The sequence below is a fragment of the Vulpes lagopus genome, chromosome 17 (genome assembly GCF_018345385.1).
Source record: "Vulpes lagopus strain Blue_001 chromosome 17, ASM1834538v1, whole genome shotgun sequence".
Classification (NCBI taxonomy): Eukaryota; Metazoa; Chordata; class Mammalia; order Carnivora; family Canidae; genus Vulpes; species Vulpes lagopus.
The window spans coordinates 38,108,906-38,135,209 of NC_054840.1; the positions used below are offsets into that span (position 1 = coordinate 38,108,906).

Genomic DNA, 26,304 nt, shown 5'->3' on the forward strand with positions numbered 1-26,304 from the left:
AATCCAACAAAGCCAAGCCCCTCCTTTATCCTTCTCATGCTGCTCAGTTGGCATGAGCTGGCTATTAGTGTCTTTGGAGAGACAGGAACTGGAATAAGTGGGAAAGCTACATGAGAAGAAAAATCAACGTTGTGCCTCTATCATAAAAGAGCAGACTGCACGACTGTACCACAGTGATACCTTCTTGGAAGTACATGACCACGAAGAAAAAACAAACAAAAAAACCACCCTAAATTAAAATACCTAAGAACTGACATTAGTCTCATTGGAGACAGGCATGACATTTTTCTGGATTGGAGAAGTGATGCTGTATTTGTTTCATAAACCATAATTCTGTAAATTTGGACACAAAGCAATAAATACATTAACACTTTAGGAAGACATTTGGTTTTTACATTTATAATCAGATGTAACACACACACACACACACACACACACACACACACACACACACTCCAGTGACTATACAGGGGATTCCTTAATATAATTCTTTTTTTCATTGAACTGTTTTTAAACCTAATTATTGAAGTCAATTTGTAATAAGAAAATGAATGACCTGAAATGTTTTCTGAGTTATTTGTATTGAAAAGTTTTAGAAACTAAAGTGCAAGATCAACCCAAGTCATCCTCCCTGCAGCTTCCCAGCTGATGAGACAAACCTTCATATGTGAGTGGGGATCCCGGTCCCTGACGCTGATCTACCAGAAATAGGAAATGATGTATTTCAGCAGAAAATGAAGCTACCCATTTAAACCATCTTCCTAGAACAAGTGAGTGTTCACGGAATTACCTTGCTCATTTTAACAAATAATTTTATGTTTCAGCATCTGAAATATCAATAAATATCATTCTAAACTGGCACTAAGATTCTTCATGGCCAAAACTCAGTGCAGGCCAACCCAGAAAGAAGTGCTTCTATAATCAGTTATAGCTTCTATTAAAGCTATGGCAATATTTGCCAGGTGAAGGGGAAGGAATCTAATTGCAAAGCCCAGTAACAAATCTCCTTGCATTGGGCATCTCTGACAAAAATGCCCATGTCTTCTTCCTCTCTGAATTTTCCAAGGCTCTCAGGAGTGTGTGGTTTTTGCATTTCACAAAAACAAGCGTTACTGCAGCACAAAAACATTGCTCAGCCTCATGGACCACGGTTATGAAAACGATGCAAAGAATGACTGGAAAGACCGGCGAGGAAGAATGCCAAGCTAGACCTTCTCATGCTGAGCTTCTCCCCCAGGACATGCTCACCCACTGCGTGCATGGTATGTCGCCAGCCCTGGGGGAGCTGGCCGAGGCAGAGGCCCAGCAGCCCTCAGTACTAAGTCATCATTACAGGTACCACAGGAAGAGCAACAGCAGCCTTTGGAATGGTGCTTGCACAAGTGGAATTTTTTGTAAGGATTTAGAGTGTTAAAAGAAATATGACCTGTGAAGGCAGAAGAAAAACAAAACTCTAAGTTGTCCTTTATTCGCTCTGACTTGGGCACCAGTGTGCTCTAACGACAGCTCCATAAAGTTTCTCGATCCTCAGAGTGTCTCAGGTTTGTTCAGCTTTCTATACTTCGTGTGGTTCAGTGTGGAGACCTTATGCCATTCTCCCAAACCGAATACAGTGACCAGAGGTAAGCACATTGAAGCTTTTGTCATAGCTTAGAAATCAGAACTGGGAACTCCGCGGGCAGTTTATCCCATAAGTGAATATTCAATTCAAGAAGCCTCCAAGCTACTATGAATTTCCAGTATTTCCTCCAAATATTCTCATTAACTAGAGAAACTTACATGATTTACAGCACATAGCACATGCAGAGCATCTTGTCAAATGTCACTTTACAGAGCATTTCATGTTTGCAGAGCATCTACTGTGTACAGAGCATCCAGTGTCTAGACATGTCATGTTTACAAAGCATGTAGTGTTTGTAGAACACCTAATGCTTGCAGTATATCAAGTGTGTGTGCAGAGTACCCAGGATGTGCTGGCTTGAGACTCCCAGCTCTAGGTCATGGGCTGAGAATGAAGAGGTCCATACTCACCACATTACAGCCCGCGCAGTCAGGTCCATTCTCACAGGTCCTGCGGCGAGCTTGAATGCCACCGCCACACTGGGCTGTGCACCGTTCCCAAGGACCCCAGCCCGTCCAGAACATGTGCGGGGGGCACAGCAAATGCTCATTGCAGTATCTGTGATGGGGAAATCAAGAGGAAAAGGAAACTGTTCAGGGCAACATGAAGCCACAGACCTTTCCAAGGTCCTTCCCTGCACCAGATGTTGAATACATGGGCATGCTCCATGTGGAGGGGTTTTTTGTGTGCGGAGTGGTTTGCACAGTCATGGGGGCAGGTGGGGTACTGGCCATGCTGTGTGTGCACAGACAGTGAGATGCACAGGAGACAATGAAGAAGATGCTCAACTCACAATGCAGGATGGAGCTTCCTGTGCAGCCAATTAGAGAAGAAACAAACAAAACAGAACCCTTCAAATAGACACTCAAAAATGAGACCACACAGAGAATACCTAGGTAGGGCATTTATCTTCTAAACACAAACACTGAAAGATAAAGTAGGTTATGGACACAAAGTCAGCAAAAGTGTCTTTGGAATTCGATTCTCATTCTTGAATCAAATAAGGCTCACAATCCTATTAATATAAAGTAAAGAAAAGTTAAAGCTTGATTATAGCAGGAAGCCTCGTGCTTCCTTAGGTTATTGGATTTTTAAATTTATTTGTAGCCTCTCAAAGTGATGTCACACAACCTTAATTCTAAAAGACCACTGGTCATCCTTGACAACTTGAATAACTATTTACAAACACTGGTCCTATTCATACGCCCTGTCCTTCTACATATATGTTCATATTGTCAATTATTAGCCAACTATACAAGGCCTTCTCTGGCCTTAAATGAGTCAAATTTCTCCCCAGTTTTTAATACTATAAGCGAAATAAAGCCAAGTGAGAGAAACAAATGAACAAACAAAAACCAAGAAGGAAGCAACCTGGCATTCTACAGGTTACAGCCTCTAGGGAGGAAGAGATTGCTCTGACCATGGTCAAACTTCATGAAACATATCTGGCAATTTAAAGCACTATTTAAATTCAGTTCTCCATCTACTAAACAGAAATTTAGCTTCTAGAAGACAGAAGCATGCAGGACTTTTTCTAACATGTCTCTCCCCACCCTATCTGGATCCAGACATGAGGCAGAGACTCTCATCTCCAAGGCTACATTAAGTCACCTGTAATGCCACCGTTTTAATAAACACTAAATCCTGCAGGGCACTACGCAAAGGGCATTCCAAGCGTGCTTCCATATGACAGGTGTTTACAACCTAAGATGAATACAGGGAAATGGACACAAGCCCAGAACAGAAAATACTATTAATGAGTAGGAAGTAAGGACAAATGGTAGCTGGTTTCCAGAAACCAGAACAAGTCATTTGAGGAAACAAAATTGTACCATCCAGGTTGGAAAGTGAAGACTGGTCTCCAGGGGTTGCTGTCTCATTCCCACTGGTGGCCCAGAGCTCCCTGAAATTTCAGGAGCACTCCCTGTGTCAATGTGAAGTCCAGTCTCCAAAGACTCCACCAGCAGGAAGAGCAGAAGGAGCAAATGCCAACCAGGAGAGTCTGGATTGCAACAGTGCCAGGGAGAGGTGTTCCAAGCTGGACAAACACGATGGAAAGGAACACACGTGGGCTTGGGCTTGGTGCAGTGGGGCGAAGATGGGGCATCTGTGTGAGTGCAGAGAAACACATAAAGATGAACAGTAGAGTCATATGTCAGCCTCTCCTTTGTGGGAAGGAGGGAGGCACATGTACTTCTTGGGGGGGGGACAGCTGATGTGTCACAGCAGAAGAAGCCTCAAAGGCAAGAACCATAGGGCACATTTCATTTCTCTAAATGTTCACATAGATGAGTAGTCAGCGGAACCAAATAGTCCTTGCTCTTTCATCTTCTCAACTTTTAAGGAAGAGAAACATAAAACCTCGCTCTTCCAGGTCATACACAGCCTCCCAGGGCTCTGGCTCTCAAGAGTTCAGGGCGATGGACATGTGTATGTGTAGGCGAGAAAGGGAAGGGGTTTGCTAATTAAGAGAGTGTGGCTTCTAGGTAGGAGAGCCAAAACAAGATTGAGGATACAACAGATGAAAAAAATTTGATCTCAGGAAGCATGTGCAAACAGGCACAACTGCAATAAGGAAAACATCCTGCCTACCCAGGGATTAGTAACATATGTGTCAGTGCATGGAGCATCCAAAAAGGGAGGTGCCATTCAAGAATATGTTTGGGAGGAAAGAAAACCCAGAACATCAGAACTCTCAGCATTTGATTCAAAATATCCACATATATCTTCTCTCACTGTGATAGATTGAGGGGTAGGAGGCCACCTCCTGCTAGGCCGATTGGCCAACATGTAAAATGTATGGACCACCAGGACTCCTTACCCTCATTTTAGCTTTCAGAAACAAAAACAAGCAATAGAAGAATAGGGAGGATAAAGGAAAATCTTGCTAAATATACTTCTAAAACACTTTTAATAAAAAGCACAGCAAGGCAGCTACCATCTTCCCATAGCAAAATACATCCTAGAACATAAATACTTTCTCATATTTGCCTATGGCAGGCCACGTCAGAAATCACTCTGTTAGCAGAGCTGACGTCCTACTGCAGGAGAGCCTGAAAACTGCATGTAGCACAGAACTTGCAACCAGGGTCAATAAATTTGGCTGCATTTTAAAGCTATCCACCATTCGCCTTCCATTTTTCGCTCTTTCTCTTGTTACAGCAGTCCTGGGAAAAGAGCTTCAACCAAGATATGTGACTCTGTCACCCTCTGCAAGGCAGGTCGGAAAGGAAAGAAATTGCTAGTCTAGCCAGCAATGCCCCCTTTACGTCTGGGTTTTCACTCACAAATCCACCTCAGGAAAGTTGGCCCAGAGGCAGAGCCCTTCCTTTACAATCCTCAGACACAGGATTCTCTGCAATTTCAAGGAAGCAGGGTCCTTCTGACCCCCAGATCCCCCACTCCAACCAGCATGTGCTCCCGACAGCAGTGCCTCTTCTTGAACTACCCACTGAGTCTCCAGTGTCTTTCCTGGTCAGACGACAATGGGGATTAGAAGTTAGATACCTTGGCAACTCTGCTTGTTCCAGGATTTTTATTAATTTATGGATAAAATATTTATACAATGGACCGGCCAGTGGTTCTTCATCTCTCTAGCCCTCTATACACAGCTAGCTTTTGCCCAATAACAGCTGAACATTCTTGAAGTTTTATTGGCTTTCCTGGATCTCTAGTATCTTAAAGTACTGAAAGTCACAGATGCATTTCATGATGCATTAAAAATTAAGATTTTAATTTTGCCCTTGACTGCTCATTCTCATTTTGCATTTAAAAGTGAATTAATAACCCAGCAATATTTCTCCATAAATTATCAATTTTTCCACAAATTAGTCTCTGTGAAAAGAACTGCCTTTCATAACCCAATGTGAACTAGATTCTCAACACTGTATCATTTCTGGTCATATCTTTTTTTTTATAATAAATTTATTTTTTATTGGTGTTCAATTTGCCAACATACAGAATAACACCCAGTGCTCATCCCATCAAGTGCCCCCCTCAGTGCTCGTCACCCATTCACCCCCACTCCCTGCCCTCCTCCCCTTCCACCGCCCCTAGTTCGTTTCCCAGAGTTAGGAGTCTTTATGTTCTGTCTCCCTTTTTGATATTTCCCACACATTTCTTCTCCCTTCCCTTCTATTCCCTTTCACTATTATTTATATTCCCCAAATGAATGAGACCATATAATGCTTGTCCTTCTCCGATTGACTTACTGCACTCAGCATAATACCCTCCAGTTCCATCCATGTTGAAGCAAATCGTGGGTATTTGTCGTTTCTAATGGCTGAGTAATATTCCATTGTATACATAAACCACATCTTCTTTATCCATTCATCTGTCAATGGACACTGAGGCTCCTTCCACAGTTTGGCTATTGTGGACATTGCTGCTAGAAACATCGGGGTGCAGGTGTCCCAGCGTTTCATTGCATCTGTATCTTTGGGGTAAATCCCCAGCAGTGCAATTGCTGGGTCATAGGGCAGGTCTATTTTTAACTCTGAGGAACCTCCACACAGTTTTCCAGAGTGGCTGCACCAGTTCACATTCCCACCAACAGTGTAAGAGGGTTCCCTTTTCTCCGCATCCTCTCCAACATTTGTGGTTTCCTGCCTTGTTAATTTTCCCCATTTTCACTGGTGTGAGGTGGTCATATCTCTTCATGCTACAAGCTGCGTTCTGCTCTGGTTTGGTCCGTGCTAGTTTCTCACTGCAGTGTCTGTCAGCCTGAACTAGTCAGGGCCCTGCCTGAGCCTCTGTTCCTGGGTTGGCTCAAGCGACCATCCCTTTCCTGGGCCATATTGAAATAATAAAATCTCTGTGGCACCAGAGAAATTGTACCTACAATAAGTCCCCCACACTATTAATTTTTACCCCAGGAGAGAGTTAGGAGAACCCAGGAGGAGAAAGGAATGGTTTGCAAAGGAGCAGTACTTTAGCTTGCTAATAAGCAAGCACACTCCAGAGAGACAGAGAAAAATATAATAAAAAATCATATTATAAACGAAATCAAATAATAAAAATCATATAGTAAAGTCCCTACTGGTTCTGGGCCTCTTAACTTTGATAATGCAGTGGGGGCAGACTCTAATGTGGTCCCTGTGGTCCTCCCTTCTGGACGTCACACCTTGTGTGATCCCCTCCCAGTCAGTGTGTGTGGTGGGAAGCAGGAGGTGGGAAGGACCCGTGATTTGCTCCTAACCAAGGGAATATGGCAAAAATGACAGGATATCATTTCCATGATTAAATCTACACAAGACTGCAATATGCATTTTTTTTAGCAAACTCTCTCCCATCTCCCCATGCCACCGCTTTGAGGAATGAAGCAGTCAGACCTGAATGGCCTAGGTGGTGAGGGATTGAGGGAACTTCTGGCTCAGAGACTCAGTCTGATAGCACCTGGGGAGCGGAATGCTGCTGACAACCATGTGATGTGGGAAGCACACCTCCAGTCAGCCTCAGATGAGACCCCAGCCATGGTCTACAGTGTGTGGCAGCCTCATGAGATCCAGAAGCAAAGGACCCAGGTCAACTGTGTCTCAGCTACAAACCCACAGAACCTGTGAGCCAATAAACAGGAAGTGCTTCAGGTCCTGAGTTAGAGGTAACAGTGTTATGTAATGTCTCCTGAAAAAGATTTTGGTGCCTTAACATGCAGTGCAACTGCAGAAAATCCTAGACATGTGAACATGACTTTGGGACCAGGTAATGGGTAGAAGCAAGAAGTTTGAGTGAGGATCGTAGCAGAGAGACTTTGAGGATGCTGCCAGTGAGGCTTTAGAAGGAAATAGAATAAGCACTAAAACTCCACGACAAAACCAACTCAATAAGCAAATGGGCAAAGGACTTGAACAGACATTTCCAAAAATGTAGACAAATGGCCAGTAGGCACAGGAGAAGATGCTCAACATCATTAGTCCTTACAGACGTGCAAATCAAAACCAATGAGATAATTACTTTATACCTGCTGGATGGCAAGAAAGAAGGAAAGAAAGGAAGAAACAAACAAGCGTTAGCAAGGTTGTGGAGAAACTTGAACCCCGACACACTGTTGGTGGGAGTGTACAATGTTGAAGCCACTATGCAGAACCATTTGGCAGCTCCCCAGAAAACGAAACATTGAATTGCCATATGACCCAGAAATTCCACTTCTAGGTTCATACACTGTCAGGTTTATACACTGAGCACTGTCAGTTACACAAAGAACTCACACAGGGACTTGAACAGACACTCATATGCTAGTGTTCACTGCAGCACTATTCACAAGGACCAAAAGGTGGAAATAACCCACCTGTCAACTGATGGCTAAAGAGATAAATACAACAGGAGAAAGCCATACGGTTAAGTATTATTCAGCCTATAAAGAGGAATGAAGCTCTAACACATGGTCCAGCACGGATGAGCCTTGAAAACATTATGCTACATGGAATCAGCCAGACACAAGGATGCCAATATCCCGTGATTCTATCTATATGAATATCTCAAATAGGCAAATTTATAGAGAAGGAACATAGATTAGAGGTTACCAGGGGCTGGGAGGAGGGAAAAAATGGGGAATCACTGCTTAATGTTTACAGGTTTGGGGTGATGGTTGGAAATAGGTAATGTTTTATAGTTACACAATACAGTAAAGGTAATTAATGCCACTGAATCAAACACTTAAACATGGTTAAATGGTGAATTTTATGTTAAATATATATATATTTTTAAAGATTTTATTCATTCATTCATGACACACACACAGAGAGAGAGAGAGAGAGAGAGAGAGAGAGAGAGAGGCAGAGATACAGGCAGAGGGAGAAGCAGGCTCCGTGCAGGGAGCCAGATGTGGGACTTGATCCTGGGTCTCCAGGATCGGGCCCTGGGCTGAAGGCGGCGCTAAACCGCTGAGCCACCGGGGCTGCCCTGGTAAATATATTTTACCACCACCAAAATGAAAAAGAAAAGAGGAGCCCAGGATTGGAAACTGGGGGGAAGGGAGAACCTTGTGACACAGCAGAGAGCTTCCAGGCTGTCTCTACGGTTCTATAGAAAGTGGAACACGTCAGTGTGAAGTGAGTTACGCTGCCAAGAAAATTTCCACACAGAGTGTTGGAGGTGCAGCCAGGTTTCTTCTTGCTGCTTATGCTAAAATGTATGAGGAAAGGAAAAAAAAATTGTGGGAAGGAATAACAAACAGGAGGGACCAGGATGGAATAGTTTTGGAAATTCTGAGTCTCTACTGATGGCAAATATGCTCAAATCGATAAATAGCTTCTGAGTACTGTCAGGAATGGCTGGCATGGAGGAAAAAGCTGGAGGCGTGAGGGTATAACCTCTTGCTAAAACCTCAGAAAGACCAAAGGATCAGAGTAGCTTCAGTTACACAAAGGGTGCTCTCCAGAGGTCAGGAGCAAGGGTGTGCCTCACAGATGGTCTCAATCACAAGCAAGCCACAGGGTGTGGTCCCGCACCATCAGGAGGATCCCTGGCTAGAGAGGGCTATCTCAAAAAAGGTCTGTGGGTGTGGATTTGTTTACTAGAGTAAACCTTCAGGAAATCCACAAAAGACCCATAAAGTTTATTTCAGCAAAAATACCAGCTTGCACCAAAACGTACAGAGAAAATACAAATGGAATGAGACTGCTGGAATCCAGAATCCTACTGGCAGGAAACAGGTTGATAAAACTACCCGGCTGCAAGCACATGCTAACTTTCATGAAAAAGAAAAGATGAATCAGGAAGCAGCAATGAGAGCCTAGAAGGCAGAGCCAAGAACCATGCAGAATTATGCATAGGCCTTGAAACTTAATCGAGCAACTCCCAACACTTGTCTGGCTAGATTTCAGAATTTCCATGGAGCAGTGATTCCTCTATACTTTCCAACCCTGTCCCCCGCTCTTTTGAACAGAAATGTCAATAGCTGTTATCCATTGCCTGTCCCACCATCACAAGTTGGGTGTATTGGTGGTAGATACCTTGCTTTGATTTTAGAGGCTGAAAGGATGAGAGGAATGACACCCAGAAAGCCTCATTCATATCTGAGCCTGATTGAAATGATAAGGTTCTGGAATTTGGGGAGATGATTTAATGGTATGAAACTTTTGGGGGCCTTGGGAATAGGTGAAATACGTTTTGCATATGGAAAGGACATGAATGACTGAGGGACATGTCATTGACTGTGGCAGATATTGCAAGGTGACCCCAGTGATCCTTGCCTGCTGGTATTCATGTCCTGTGTAATGTCTTCTCTTAAGTGGAGTCAGGGTCTGTGACTTCTAACCAATAAATATAGCCAGGTGATGGCATGTCAATTTGCAACTGCACTATATAAAACCATACTACCCATCCCATGAGGAGACTTTCTTCCTTGCCAGATTTGAGGAAGAAAGTGACCATGTCAGAATAGCTCACTTGGCAGGAAACTGAGATTCTTAATTTGACAATCCCCCAGGGACTAAATGCTGACAACAACCATGTGATCTTACAAATAGGTCTATCCCCAGTTGATGCCCAGATGAGACTGCAGCTCTGGGTGAGCAGAGAACCCAAGTAGTCATACTGAAACTCTTCATCCACTAGGACTGTGAAATAATAAATGTGTGCCTTTTTAAGCCACTAATTTTTTGCAACTATGGTTACATAGGAAGATAAAACTAATACAGATAATGACACTTGCATTTTGATAGTATTGACACAGAGGTCCACTGCTTCATTCTTGTTACTGGCCTCTTTGGGAATCAGTACTTCCACTTGGTTCTTGGTACTCAAGAACATCATTTTCCGGTACCTTTTAGAACAGAAAAACAGTGTCCACACGCTCTAAAGTAAGTGTACAAGATAAGTTAGATTATTTTTTTAAATCCAGTATGTCAGAAAAAATGGCGTGAATACTTCTGAGATTTTTATTGCCATAAAACTACCATTGAATCACTCCATCCTGGACATTTTGATCCAAACGAAGTCACTAACTATAATCCCAGCCTTAACTTAGGGACTTTTCTGGGGGAATCAATTTATTCACTTGGGGTCACTTGGGAGTTCTTTAGGGCTGATGGTATTTAGAGCAGCAGGTGCAATGGTATTACTGTGTATATGTTTTGTCATTGTCCTTCTGTGCCCTCCTATGGAGACCAGAGTCTCCTGGAATCTTGAGTTTAGTTCTCAAATATGTCTAGGGGATGGTGTTCTCTTATACTGTGCAGGCAGAGACACCTCCCATGCAACACAACAAAGAAATCTCAGAACTATTTGCTTGTGAAGACCAAGAAACAAGTATTATGTACTGTTTTTTCTAAGTTTTATTAATCTCTTGATAGCCTGTTAATCTAAAAAGGCTGTTCAATAGGGAAGCTTCAATTTTATAAAAATCTTATAGAGTTTCTGTTCCTACCATCCACCCATTTATTATATATATTCAAATATTCCTCCACTAACAAAATATTTATCTTACCCAAATAAGCCTGTTTTTTTTTTTTACATAAAAAGGGAACATTTTAAGTGTAAATCCCCCAAACATGCTAGCCATCCTGATTTTTCCCTGAAGACATAGCTTTATCATCACAAGTGCATACAGAATGTACGTATCTGTTAGCCATGGAGTTAAACAGCAACTTCCTTCCTGTGTGCTCAGCCTAGGAAAGGGGCTAACGGGTGCTACATTTGCAGAGTTGCTAGGATCCTAGGGCAACTTCACACTGATGAAGGTGACTCTGCCTGAAAGGGCTGTATTATGTGACAATGTAAGGCATTTTAAGACTTCCAATCAATTTTAAATCTTACAAGGTTTAGAAATAGCAGGGAGACAATTCGCTCATAACCAGCTTTCCCACTTATCAACTGGTATTGGATTGGAAATGAGAGATGTCTCAGGGGACTACTTCAAAAATGACCATCCTTGCTTTGTAAAAATTATCGTTCCTTTTCCTCTGAGTCAAAAGGAATGACACCCTAATTGGCAATTTAGGATCACAGTGAAGAAAGAAAGGCACGATTCTCCCAGGTTGTTTTGAGTTTGTAATAAATACCTAGCAGGGAAGGACCTGCACAGTAAACCTGTTGGTTTTGTCTATATAAATACTGATCACATAGGAAAAAGCTGCATACAGTAGTTTTATAAGAGGCTCTTACTGAACTCATATGACAGATACAATCCTTACTACATTTTAATTAAAAGGCATCAAAAGCCGTTTTGTTTCACATGGGTCAATACATTTATATAAGTGGGAAAAAATAGAAATCCTGGGTGGTGTGAAGTTCACCTACTTGGATTTTCTCCCAACAGTCATAAACTAGAATGTACTTTACATATGCAGGAAAGAGCCAACCGTCACAACTGTAGATTTTATGAAGCCAAAGCCAAATGTCTGATTCTAGAAAAAGCAACAAACTGTTCAATGCAAGCTGAACTGAAACATCCCCACGAGGAACCGAAAGCTTACAGCACACATGGAACACGGCGCCGTCTGTGTTCCGCGGCGGCCTCCCCGAGCGTCTGGGCTAAGAGAAGAGGGTGTCCTTATAAATGCACCCTGACCCTGAACATGTTCTCACCTTGCTCCAGCTGCTGGAGTTAGTTCTGATGGGAAACTCTACTTCATCCGACTACCATCTGGACCCAAGGCCGCCTTAGGTCCTACTTGGAGCTGCAGGGTTTGAGACTGGGTCTGGTTGAGTTCTAACACGAACACATTTCCTCCAGCAGACTCACTTTCTGCATCCCCAGGGAGCCCAGCACAGAGGTGCCCCCTGTCCCTGCATCTCTGCTCCCGTGGGAACTGCTCAGCGAGCCAACCATGCAGGCACGGCGGACGCTGGCACAGTGATGCTTGTCAACACGAGGCTTGGATCAAAAGTAGAGGATGTCAGGAGAAGAACAGGACGCTTTGGCTCAACAGAAAGGGATGCCACAGATAAGCTAAGCTACATCCCAAACTGAAACCGCAGAGAAACGCGGCCGCGCTGGAATGGCAGGAAGCGTGAGGATGGCGGTGCTGGGGGCAGAGCGCGCCTACCTCTCCTCGCGGTTCTGGCCCACGCACACCCGGCCCCCGTGCCGCGGAGTGGGGTTGCTGCAGGATCGCTGGCGCACCTGGAAGCCGATCCCACAGGTGGTGCTGCAGGGAGACCACGAGGTCCAGGGGGTCCAGCCTCCATTCCTGGGGAGAGGAAGCAGTGGCGTCACAGACTCACACTAGCTCAGCATCTACCACTGTGTGCGCCCACCTCCAAATTCCTCCATGCGCCCATGTGGACTGTTGGATCCTGGGCTGGGAAGGGACAGGGAAGAGGAGCCATAGGACAGGACTGGACACATCCAGTCCCATGAGATCCTTCTCCTCGGTATCTGATTTTAGAGTCAAGGTAGGACCTTTGAGACTAATGCTTAAAGTACACTATTCCTAATTTAAAATGGGCTAGAGAGGGATCCCTGGGTGGTGCAGCAGTTTGGTGCCTGCCTTTGGCCCAGGGCACGATCCTGGAGACCAGGGATCGAATCCCACGTCGGGCTCCCGGTGCATGGAGCCTGCTTCTCCCTCTGTCTGTGTCTCTGCCTCTCTCTCTCTCTGTGTGACTATCATAAATAAATAAAAAAATGTTTTAAAAATTAAAAAAAATAAAAAAAAATAAAATGGGCTAGAGAAAATACTAAGACATTTTCGTTATGAGAATGTTAAATTAATGAAGAATAAGTTTATTCTGTTGAAAAGGAATTAGAGATGCCCTGAACCTCTGGAGTTTATCTTCTATTTGATTTGTACTATATCATTTATGATGTATAAAAAGGGCACATCTGAACAAAATATCATCCAAAACGACCTATAATGCTTACTTTTAAAATCTAGTAATATCAACAAAGATCAGTAATTCTGATAGCATTCCTACTGATAAAGAGTATCGTAATGTCCAAAGTTTTAAAACAAACTTCAATAAAAATGAAGGAAGGGTACTATGAATTCAGATTCTTGGCTATTTTCTTAGAATTTGATGAAGATATGGAATATAAACAAAAAGTACAAATTGCACATGACTGTATTCATGTAATCCTACACATAATATGATAGGCATATAAACCATAAAATTAAAATGAAAAACAGTTTGTATAAAAGTGTTTTATAAAATGAACCACAACTGACAGGTAGAAGTTTTTGTTGTTGTTTAATGTTGTACTTTTCCTGTATTAAAATGTCTGTATTCAGAATGTTTAGAATTTAAGTATCTCCCTTAGTAGCGAGTCCCTGCTATTAAAAAACAAATTGCAGGCATTTTTAAAGATTTTAACTGTCAAAAGATCTGTTAAATTCAGCATCCAAACTCCCATGTGAACAGTCTACTGCAATTGGAATATGTTTATACATCTCTGATCACATATGCGTTTCTATAGATATGTTGTCCTCATAGGATTTTCATTTCCACTCAAAAAAATCAACTGAAAAAAATCATTCTTATTTTTACTTTATACATTCCTTTAAAAATATGTAGTTGTGGAACCTGTGCCATTGAAACTCAAGGTATAAACAATAATTTGAATATATAATTTCTATAATAATTTCAAGTGAAAATCCTCCAAGAAAATTCTTAGTATACTTCATATTTCTCTATTTTCTGAAACTTCTTCATGATATAAATAACTAAAATACATAGTGATACTTTGATGTATTATATTATCATAAAGCTGCTTTAAGGTAATTCAACCAAGGAATCACAAAATATGACAAATCCTCCCAAGTTGCTCATAAGGGTAATTAGCTAGTATCTTATACCCTGGTGTCCCACACAATTTAAAAAAGATATAAAAAATTCATTGAATTTTCTAAAAAACAGCCATTTCAACATGAATAAAATGACCTTTTGACTCTCAAAGTTTCTTTATATGTCGGCAAAACTGTTAGATACCCCAGGGAACACTGCTTCCAAAATTGTTTGGAAATTCTTAGTTTCCTAAACCTTTTAACAAACATGACATCTTGTGATATATTCTATTTACAATATAGGGAACATGTTGTAGAGAGAGAAGTGGGTAAATGGAAGTATGCATAAATAACAGAAATACATGAAGTTTAGAACTACATGAGTGCAATTACCTACGTGTGTGTCTACTCTTCAGACCTGGGTTTGCAGGCTTGTAAATGTCTCTTAGAAGCAGACACTGTAGCTGGCGGCCGTTAACTAACACCAAGTAAGCATGTATCAGCATAGCAATCATTTCGAGGATTAAACCAATCCACAACAGGCCAGTTATGCATTTAAAGCATCACTAAGATGGGTTCAGTTATTCAATTATTAATCTTAAAATAACCATTAAATATATTGCAGTTCTGCTCAGAGGATGACATTTCAACTAGAACCAAAGCCAAAGACATATCAATAAACAAGCTGCAGTCATGCACTTGACTATCCTTTTTTCCAGAAACAGTATCAAAAAGAATATTCATCACTTATCACAACCTTCAAATAGCAACAGTTCTGTAACTTTTACAAAGTTTCTCCCATGCCTCGATGGCAACCATCTCAGTTTCATAAAAAGAATGCTGTGCAGACTGCAAAGCTGATATGCCTCTGTTTTCTGTAACCACACAAATCTTTTCTTTTAAAAATTTTATTTATTTATTCATGAGAGAGACACAGGCAGAGAGAGAAGCAGGCTCCCTGTGGGGAGCCCGATGTCGGATTCGATCCAGGGACCCCAAGATCATGCCTTGGGTTGAAGGCAGGCGCTCAGCCACTGAGCCACTCAGGCGTCCTTCACACAAATTATCTGTGGAGCCCTGCTGTCCTCCTTTCAATCTTGTGAAGTGACCCGGGCTGGCCTGAGAAGGGAAGGGGGCACAGCAGGTCCGGGTCCTGGCATTGTTGGTGGCTAGCCTCTGATTGGCCCCTCCTCCTGGGGAGGAAGCGCCCTCGCACGCTGCGCTCTCACAGAGTGGGATCCCCCATCTGATCTGCAGGGTTAGGGATGTCCTAGAAGACCTGCCCAGAATGGTTTTTGCATTCTAAACAGGCTCATGGAAACAAGACCATACTTAAAAAAAAATACTGTAAATTAACAAGCAAGTGTGGAGAGAGCTTGAAGACTGATTTGAGAAGCTTTCCTGATGCTTGTTTTAAAATATGAGATGCAGGGATCCCTGGGTGGCGCAGCGGTTTGGCGCCTGCCTTTGGCCCGGGGCGCGATCTTGGAGACCTGGGATCGAATCCCACATCGGGCTCCTGGTGCATGGAGCCTGCTTCTCCCTCTGCCTGTGTCTCTGCCTCTCTCTTTCTCTCTCTGTAACTATCATAAATAAATAAATTAAAAAAAAAAATAAAATAAAATAAAATAAAATATGAGATGCTGCTGTGGTCATGACACGCCAGGGGCAGGGGAGCAGGAGCATGGAGTGTAGTAACACAATCAAGGGACAGCAGAAGAAGAAGCAGAGGAAACAGGAAAGCAGCTCAGTGCATCCCTGTCTGAACTGTTCTCCTGGTTACTCAGGACCAGGACCAGGACGTTGACCGAGCTGGGGTGTTCTGCGTTCTGACATGCTGCAGCGCAGAGCAGGACTCTGTTAAGGACTGGGCTTCTTCTAGCCCCCAGCTGTCAAAGCCCATAGGATGGGTGTCATGCCCTGTCGTGGCCCCAAGGATCGAGGCCCTCGTTTCTCCAGCTGCTCAGAGGGCCGGTGGCTAGGACTGGCAGCTGAGAGGATCGAACCACCATCCAGGGCTATCCCAGCTCTGGGGCTCCCTGTTCAATCCGTCTTTCAGGCCCACGCACAGATCATTTCTCCCTTCCCTGGACCTTCTACCTTCCTATTTGGCTACATATATTTCTCTCTCTTCTTCCTATCTACCTGGTTCTGCCCCTCCTTCCCTAAGAATTAGAATTCAGAAGTGACAGGGTGTCATGTGGATGCACATTCAAATGTTCATTTTAATTATAAAATAAAACCAAATCTTTCTGACTGATAGTAAGGCTGACATGGCCCTGCTTTGAAAGTCTGGCTTAGCTAATTACTTTATATTGTGGATTTCCTTTCATACATTGAATGACTTCAATCTGCTGCTCTAGGGTAGTAAGAAAACATATTTAAATGATGTGATGTGATAAAAGCATTTAATCAAAAATATATTTGTGGGGCGCCTGAGTGTCTCCATCAGTTAAGTGCCCGACTATTGATTTCACGATCTAAGGGTCCTAAAAGGCTCTGTGCTCAGCGGGGAGTCTGCTTCTCTCCCGCTCCCTCTATTTCTCTCTCTCTCGAATAAGTAAATAAATCTTAAAAAAAAACCAAAAATATATTTGCAGGATGTACTGAATTAGCAATATTTTGAATTTCTCGACACTTTCTGAGTATATGGGGTTAGAGGAGATGCCTATGAGTAAACAATAACAGGTTTAGTTTGGAATCCTCTGGTTGGCCTTCTGAAAGGCTTTCTGATGTGCTTTGTACAAACGGAGGAAGTATCTGTCAGTACTGAATGAGCAAAAAAGTTGGCTTGCAGGTAAGGTGGGTTGCAATTTTTTGCTTCCGACAAAATTGAACGCCAACATAAACAGGTTATCAATTGATATGAAGCAATAAAAACAATCTTTGGCTATTAGATTACCATACTTTTGGCAGATGACTTCAAAAGAATTCAGAAAAGTGAGTGAAAATGCTGTAATCTTATATTTCCATCTACTTATGGGAGCCATACTTGTCAGTGTTTGTAACTAGTAAGAATGGAATTGATGCTAAACCCTCCCCGAATCAGACAAGAGGTTGCATTCATGCCTGAATAGGAAAAATAGTTGGGAGTTAAAAACAATTGCCTGAAGTAATGGATTTCCAATAAAATCTGACTCTTTAGTTTTAAAAGATTGTCAAAATGTGTAACATTCATGATGTTAATATTCATAGTAAGCTAATTTTCAAAATAAATATTTAAAATGTAAAGCCTATGGTTATCAGAAATAAAAATTTGGCTTCTCAATTATATTCATATAATTTGCTATTGTGGTAGTCACAGAGAGGTATGATATAGTAATCAATATAAGACTTTTAAACATAGAAACATAATATATTTGGATAAGATTCTATGAGAGAAAGAGAATAGAAACAGGAAATTCACAGAAGGAAAAACATACATTTTCTAAATGTTAAATTAGAACCTGCTGATTGATTTTTTAAATGGGCAGGTAGTTATGAAATCGCTAAGGCATTTGGATTCCATTACACATTTAAATAGCGATGTAACAGAGCTTTTTTCTCTGCAACTGTTAAAACTTTTGATAAAAAAAAATATATATATATGCCAATCTACAAGTGTTTGAGGGGTAGCTAGTTTAGCAATATTCTTTTAGGGGGCAGATGAGCAAGTTGCTGTGAGGACCACTGCCCCAGGACACTTGTACCATGCAGGTACAGACATGGTGCATGTGCCATGTCATGCACAGGCATGTGAAATCTAGCAGCCACCCCAGATCTGTCCTTTACATATTCGGGAATATTGACTCTATGGATAGCTTCTGAGACTGTCAAAACTATGCCACCTTGCTGCTCACACTCCAAAGGAGGCCAAGTGCATGTCACTTCCCGAATCTGCATGAGGGCATTTAGTACCTGTGCTGCAGGAATAATTTTTGTTTGATGCCTTAAGTGATGTCAGGATTGGGTGGGCTGATATACTATGCATGCACCTCTGTCTGTGCAGGAACTGGGTGCAGGGCTGGGGGCTCTCTTTCATGAAGTGTCTGCCTTGATAGCAGAAGCTTCCTTTCCCCAGTCTGATTAAGAGGTTGGCTGAGGTGCCACCAGAAGCATCACATCTGCCTTCTGACAACCTCCATGTGCATACATGTCAGCAGGCCTGAGGGATGGGGAACTGGAACTCCATTTGCAAGAACTGGCTGTGTCAAGGTGTGGCCAAATCTGATTTCAGACTCACTTTAATTCTCAGGAACCACCTAATGGCAAAGTCAGGGTGGAGGGTTGATAGCACTCTCATGCTTCAAGACACTAGGGTCACTGACGTTGGCAAAGGAAAGGGACCACTGTGAAGAGCCACATGGGTTAGGTCAGTTCACAGCAAATGTATCGTGTCCTACCAGAAGGGACTATTAGGCTAGATGTTCCTGAAGAGGATTTTAATTGATATGGACGTTTCCCTCAAACAAGTCAATAACAGTATGCCCATTACAAATATTTTTCCTAATCTAGCAATGAACATATTACACAGGTTTAGATTATAAATTATAATCTAATTTATAATTTAAAATCTCCTTCTGTAGATCACATAACTTTTATGTGTTCTGTAGTAAGTGTTTGTCTTTTGATACCCTTCTCTTGCAAAGGGAAGGACACTACGAAGGACTTCCACCCCCCACAGTCTGCACGTCCACACGGAGCTGCACCAGTGTTGGGGGGACACACCTTGAACAGTTGGCGATCTCCATGCGGGGGCCCTCACACTGCCAGCCGCCGCACTGGGGGGCCGGGCTGTCACAGGTGCGGGTGCGACACAGGCAGGACCCCCCAGCGCTGCCATCGGTGTGCGTGCAGGGTGTCCACGGAGACCACGCGCTGAAGTGCCCGTCCACGGTGAGATTCCTTATCTAGGAAGAGGATACAAGTGAGGATGTCAGCAAGGGTTAAGGCTGGAAACAGAAAAACTGAAAGCCTCTCCTAGCACAATCAGAACACATTTAGAATGTTTTAATGTTACAGTTAAAGAGGGATGAACGGGGAGGTATTTCATGATAACATAATGCAGCAGAGGTCACTGGTGGAGAGAGTGATGGAGGAGGGAGGAGGAGGAAGAGGAGGACAGGGGAGGAAGAGGGGGATGGAAAGGAAGAGAAAGAGGTGGGTGGAGGAGGAAGAGAAGGAAGAAGAGAAAGAGGAGAAGGAGGAAGGGGAGGAAGAAGAAGAGGAGGAAGAAGAGGAACTGGGGAGGAGGAGGGGGAGGAGGAGGAAGAAGAGGAACTGGGGAGGAGGATGGGGAGGAGGAGGAAGAGGAGGAAGTGGGAAGGAAGAGGAAGAGGTAGATGGGGAGGAAGAGAAGAAAGAAGAGAAAGAGGAGAAGGAGGAAGGAGAGGAAGAGGAAGAAGAGGATGCAGGAGGAAGAGGAGGATGGGGAGGAGGAGGAGGAAGAAGAGGCGGGAAGGGGGAGGGGGACAGGAGTGAAGAATGCTAATGGCTTGGCAATCAGGTCATCCCAGAATTGTCCACTAATGTTGAGAAACCCAAAGAATAAGCAGAGCCGGAGTGAAAAATCACAGATGTACAACTCTGTTCCATCTTTACATCCCTTAAAAAAAAAAGACTGAGAGTTCAAATAGTTGTATTTAAGACCTAACCTGGCTCAAATGTCACCGTGAACTGACATTTAACTTACAGCTTATTAAAACAACTGCCACTGGACTGATGGCTAGGCACACCCCGGCCAGAGCCACACCGTAACCACCCTGCAAGTGCTGGCAAGTGGGCAAGGAAGGGCCGGGCGTGAATCTGATGCCTCACGCTGGTGCAGGACCAAGGGCTGAGTTCTGCGCGGGGCTGTGTGGCCCAGCCTACACGCAGGATCTGGGGAGGCCGCCAGGGGCTGGCGCTGGCCCTCGCCTAGGCACACGGTGTTCGGGACCAGGCAGGGAGACTGGAGGACTCCAGGTCACATCTGACAGTAGAGCTGCTTAGAAGTCACAGGGTATTCCTATCACCCAGACTCCTGGAACTGAGTTGTCAGTCACCCTGCCCAAAAAGGCAATGGCCGGCAGAAGGCCTGGACGCCAAACCTTCTAAATTGCATATGGGGACTTAGGTGTTTCCTAGAAAACATGACAAACGAAGAGGTCTGATTGCACATGATAGCATGCTTTCCCTTGTCCCTCGGCTGCCTGTTGACCCAACTTCCCACTCCCACCCCCAATTAGTCCTTACACTTTTAAAGATCCATCATCCTCCCAAGAGAGGACTCCATGGACAAAGCAATTCATTGTTTTGAGGCTTCTAACTCTCCCTGTACTTCATCAGTTCAGAAAAACACCAGCACCAGGTGAAAAACACAAGGGAGCTTTACTTTTCTTGTGTCATTTCTCCAAACACGGAAGGAAAGAGGCCACATGAAACATGTTCTCTTGCTCTGACTTGTCTGCTTGGTCACCTCCAGCTGCCACAGTGGGACCCTCTCCCTCCCCCTTTCTTGTCAATACTTTAACCTTGTCAATACTCCCCTGAGGTGGATGAAAACCCAAAATCCCCTGCCATGCCTGGCTCTTTCCATAAGAAGCAAAGAGGAGGGAATGGCGCTGGACTGGAGGTGACTCTCTGGACCCGACCCAGAGAGAGAGTGAACACACAATGGCACCTTTCTCCCAAGAGGAAAACATCCCTATTTCTAAGGTCCCTGTAACCCCCCTGTCCAGCTAGGATAAAAGTGCGGCTCCCACTCTGAAGTTAACTTTCCCTGGAGTCTTCAGTGTTTTCTGGGAGAACCGAGCCTCACATGACAGCCAAGCCACTAATTCCTCACACAAAAGTGTCCTTCAAGCAGCAAAGGCCCTGCCACTTGGGAGCTCCCAGTCCATCTTCCATCCACCCTCACCTCTGGCCCATCGGGCTCTGGGGCAGGGAGGACCAGATGTGGCCTTCACTGTGACTGAACATGGAACTCAAGCTAACAAAGCCCCAAGTGCCTTTAAATCCAAACTTGTAACAATTGTAGGACTTTTAGAGACAGGGAACAGGTTATGGCAGCTGGGCCAGAGGCAGAGCCTGGGGAAGGGTAGCCTGACAGAGCTGCAGTCTACCCTGGAGGGGGCAAGGAAGAAATACCCCAGACTCTCCACTCGCCCATGCCTCCTGTGGCCTAAACCTAAGACAACAGGGAAGCCTAGGTGGGGGGCAGCCAGAAGTGGGGCAGATGGGGCCTGTGGGCCACAGAGCAGATGGGGAGGGGGTGAGGACCGCCCAGCACAGAGCACTATCAGAAGAGGCTCTGTGAAACATCTTGTCCCTTCCCTTTGCCTCTTCTGTGTGGAGATATGAGGGGTAAGGTAGGGAGGGGGCGCTGCCATGATTTCTGAAGGTTTATGAATCCCCACAATATTAACCAGAAACTTTCAAAAGGTCTGACTGTTTGGGGACAGAGTAGGGTAGAGTAGGGCAAAGAAGATTCTCTCCAAACCCCCTGGGCCTCTGTTCCTTTGTCCTAACATAGGAGGGAAACGTGCCTCCCGACTGTTGGGATCTCTTTAGCAATAGGAGGTTTAAAGGAAATCTGAAACCCACGGCACCGAACACTGAGAGACTGAAGACTGGTGAGACTGTGAGAAATACATCGTGATGATGACAAATGAATGTGTATGGAAACAGAAATTATCCAGATTGTTGAAAGAGGGCTGTTTATGATGGAAACATATTTAGACTGTGTGGTCATGAGTCAAACTCACAGCCAAGTAAACTTCGTGCAAGCTAAATTTATCAGTGGATGGTTAGAAAAAGAGAGATACAAGTAGAAAACCAAGAGTGTGTAAGAGAGAAACAGGCAGGTGGAGAGACAGACAGATGTGGAGAGAAGGGATCACAGCCACTGTCTGGTTCCTGTCCACTTCGTAGGCTCTCCTGAAATAAATCTCAAGTCCTGGAGAGAACCTGGAAATCTGTTTTTCAGCCCAAAGGGCAAGAACACCTGCCGGGGTAGGTGGGTATTTATGAAAGAGTCACTTTGAATACACAGGGTCTAGAGTTCATCCTGAGAATTATTCCTCACCATTCTGGGGATATGGCAGGGCTGGGTTAGCATCACCAGCCATGCACTTAACAGGAGTTAGCCTAAGACTATCATGGGAACCCCACCCACCTGGGCCAGTGTCCGGTCCAAGAAACAACGTGTGACCTGATTCTGGTCAATGGGACTCAAGAGGAGACTGGAAGAGAATCCCAGAAATGATTTTCCTCCAGATAAGAGGAGCACACACTCTCTCTGTTATGTGAGGGCTCTGTGCCTGGTGCTCCTGACGTCAACAGAAGGCCCAGCATGTAAGACAGCTGCTCGTGCACCACCTCCCCAGACTGGGCAGCAGAATCAGCCCCAACCCTGCTGCCTCCCCGTCGCTAGGATGAACCTGGTCCTTCTTAAAACCCTACTCACAGGGAATTCAATTCTGTTTAGGCAGGTGCTATACTACTGGACACAATTATTACATACTATTTTTACAGAAAGAGCAAACCTAGATGAAATTTTATAACTTGCCAAAGACTGCCTAACTCACGATTCAGGAGGTGTAATCTGAAATGCTAGTCAGCATTTTCCTTTCCACAAGACCAGAGTTTTAAAATGTCAGCACTACTGACATTTGGGCTGGATAATTCTTTGTTGTAGGGGCTGCTCTGCACGTTAGTGGCATCCCTTACCCCCACCCACTGGATGCTAGCACCCCACCGCCCCTGGTTGTGACAACCAAAATTTCTCCAGGGGCACCTGGGTGACTCAGTCGGTTGGGCATCTGCCATCGGCTCAGGTCATGATCCTGGAGTCATGGGATTGAGCCCCACACTGGGCTCCCTGCTCAGAGGGGAGTCTGCTGCTCCCTCTGACCCTCACCCTGCTTATGCTCTCTGTCGCTCTCAAATAAATAAATCTTTAAAAGAAAAACAAAAACAGAATTTCTCCAGACATTGCTAAATGTCCCTGGGGGCAAAACTTCCTCCAGATTAGAACCATTGTTTCTCAGGAAGTTAAAAGTGAACTACCATAATATCCAGCATATTCTACTTCTGGGTTTATAGCTGAAGGAAAACAAATCACTATGCTGAAGAGCCTGTGGCACTCCTGTTATCACTGCAGGGGTACTTACAACAGACAAGACAGGGGATCCCTAGGTGGCTCAGTGGTTGAGCGCCTGCCTTCAGCCCAGGGCGTGATCCTGGAGACCCAGGATCGAGTCCCACATCGGGCTCCCTGCATGGAGCCTACTTCTCCCTCTGCCTGTGTCTCTGCCTCTGTCTCTCTCTCTCTCTGTCTCACATGAATAAATAAATAAAATCTTAAAAAAAAAAAAGCAATAGCCAAGACATGGAGACAGCCAAGTGCCCATCGACGGTTGGATGGACGGATAGAGAAAACATCATGTATACGTATACACACACATATAATGGAATACTATATTCAGCCACAACAGAGAAGGAAATCTTGCCATTTGGGAACACATGAATGCACCCAGAAGGCACTATCCTATGTGCAATAAGTCAGACCGAGAAAGACAAATACTGAACAATATCACTTATACATGAAATCAAAAAAGAACAAAAAAAGAGGCCAGATTTCTAGTTACGAGAGGTGTGGAGCTGGGGTCAAAAGTATAAACTTCCAGTTTTAAGATAAATAAGTCTTGGGGGTTGTCCTGCACAACGCGATGACTAGAGTTCATTCACACTCTGGATGGGACATTTGAGTGTTGCTAAGAGAGGAGATCCTTTGTTTCACAAGGAAAAGAAAAACGTTGGGGGGGGGGCTATTTATATGAGATGATGGGTGTTAGCTGAACTTACTGTGGTGGTCATTTCACAACATACGTAGGGAAGTCACTATGCCGTACACTTTAACCTTATACAGTGCTGGCAATGATATCTCAGTAAAACGCAAAGGGAAAGAAAGTATCCACTGCCCTAGTCATCCCCGCGCCCCCGCCCCTGCCAGTCCACTTGGGGCACTAGTCTAAGATAATAGTCTTCAGGCAAAGAGATACTGTACATGTTCTCATCCACATGTCTGGATGAGCAAGGGATGAGCTAATACAACAGAGTAAATAAAAGAGGATGAATTTGAAATAAGTGACGATAAATGAGAGAATTCTGTGGAATGGGGTAGAAAAACACAAAATGGTTACTACAGCAAAAACACTGAGAAAGAAGAGGCATTGCCCTGGGCAGCACTTGGTAGTGAGAAAACTTAGTGATTGCAATTCTCAGGGTAAGAGCAGGGGCTTTCTGTTTTGGCCAGGGGTGCGGAAGCTGTAGATGTTGAGGGGCAGCATTTTCAATCCAGGACCACAGCAGCTGGTTCTATTAACTTTTGGAGCAAGAAGAACCTGCAAGATGCAGAAAAGCACGTGGGCAAACTCTGCATCGCATTTAACCACATGCTCCTTTTGCCCCTGACTGTATTAGCTTGAGAATCTGCCTACAGAACAAATCTGTGAATAATGGGGCAGGTTCTGCTGCTCCCCTTTCCCACATGATTATTTTTATATTTTATTAGTTTTTCTTAGTCAGAAATAAAGCCATCTAGAATATATTACGTGTGGTTGTGCTATCTCTAGGCTTCTGCCACGAGACTATTTGAGGTATGTGCTTTGTTTTATTAAATATTAAGCCACAGTAAGACATATACGACATATAGGTAGTTTAGTGTTTGTCAGGCACTGTGATGAGTGACGTCCATGTGTTAACTCTACAATGTTCATGATGGTCCTGGTACCCACATCCCATTCTACAGAGAGGCAAGTTGAGGTTCAGATGAGGCTCAATTTACCCAGTCTCACTGGTTATAAAGAACCAAGAATCAGTCCCAATAAGCTCATCCAGAGCCTGTGATCTCAGTCACTTCATTCCATAATGTGATTCATAGACACTTCCCTGATGAGAGTCTTATGGAAAACGGCACTGTACACTTTTATCCCTAATTGTATAATAGCAAAGATCCCTTCACCCTGGAAATAATGGATTTCCAAATGGTAGCTAAGGAAGATTCAATTTTTGTTCACAAGTATAATCTAATCCCACATTTGATTCACTCATGTCAATTCATTAATTCCCAAGAAACCAAAGAGGTGGATACATTTGATGGGTACAGAGAGATCCCTGGAGTGTATATTTTATACTCCAACTGTTATTCTAATAATTAAATCAAAGTCTTCTATTTTCTACTGGGGTGCTTTTTCAGAAATCAAAATATCTTCCTTTATTTATTTTTAAAGTTTCATGTCTTTTTGGTCAGAGATTGTAACACAACAGGATGTGCTCCTTGGAAAGGACTGTCTCATATACAACATCAACTTAATATCCCTAATCTCCCTCCGTGAATTAACTGCATGAAGGAAAGCTAGCTACCTTTGAGGAGGGGTACATAGGAGCACTACTGGCCTCGGATAGGACGGGTGAATAGGGGCAGTCTTTAAAATGGAAGCACTCATACTTATCCCCAGTGTGATCATGACATTAAATGAGATAACCCATTGAAATGGCCTAACATGGCACTCAGCACATTGTGTAGACACACAATTAACCTTAGCTCCTTTCTTCTTCTTTTATAGTATATTTCACTATAAAATTCAGAAATAATGTCTCACCTACTATCTGAGCATAATATTGCAAGGTGGCCACTGGGTCACCTGCTGGGTGTACCTATCAGCTACAGCTCTGGGGAGATGCTGACAGCTGGAAATGTCATTGTCTTGTAGATTGAGGATAATGTCAGAACCACTGGATTTAAGTCCTGATTTCTTTCCCAATGTAGTTTTAGAATCTTCTATAAACCCTTTAGACTCTGGTCTGTGGTGCTGCTATCTAAATGGAGGGCTCTGAGCTTAATCACTGCTAAAGTATCTTTTCACTGAGAAGGTATTACTTAGTATCCTGGGAGAGAGCCAGTTACTGCAAGACATTGAGGTGCTTATTTAGTATACGTGTTTTCCTAGTTATTGCATGATGTATTTAGGAACAGGGAGCCATTGTATGAGATAG

The 26,304-nt window shown here is 43.7% G+C and overlaps 1 protein-coding gene across 3 annotated transcripts in view; it reads right to left on the reverse strand.

The window, feature by feature from the left end:
* Nucleotides 1–26,304, reverse strand: part of SEMA5A (semaphorin 5A) — a 488,460-nt gene that overhangs the window by 63,296 nt on the left and 398,860 nt on the right. For all 3 annotated transcript variants that reach the window (XM_041731983.1, XM_041731984.1, XM_041731985.1), the window contains 3 exons: nt 18,994–19,175; nt 12,610–12,753; nt 2,032–2,179 (listed from right to left, as the gene is read on the reverse strand). In XM_041731983.1, coding sequence (XP_041587917.1) covers nt 2,032–2,179; nt 12,610–12,753; nt 18,994–19,175 — 474 coding nt within the window. The remainder of the gene's footprint in view (nt 1–2,031; nt 2,180–12,609; nt 12,754–18,993; nt 19,176–26,304) is intronic.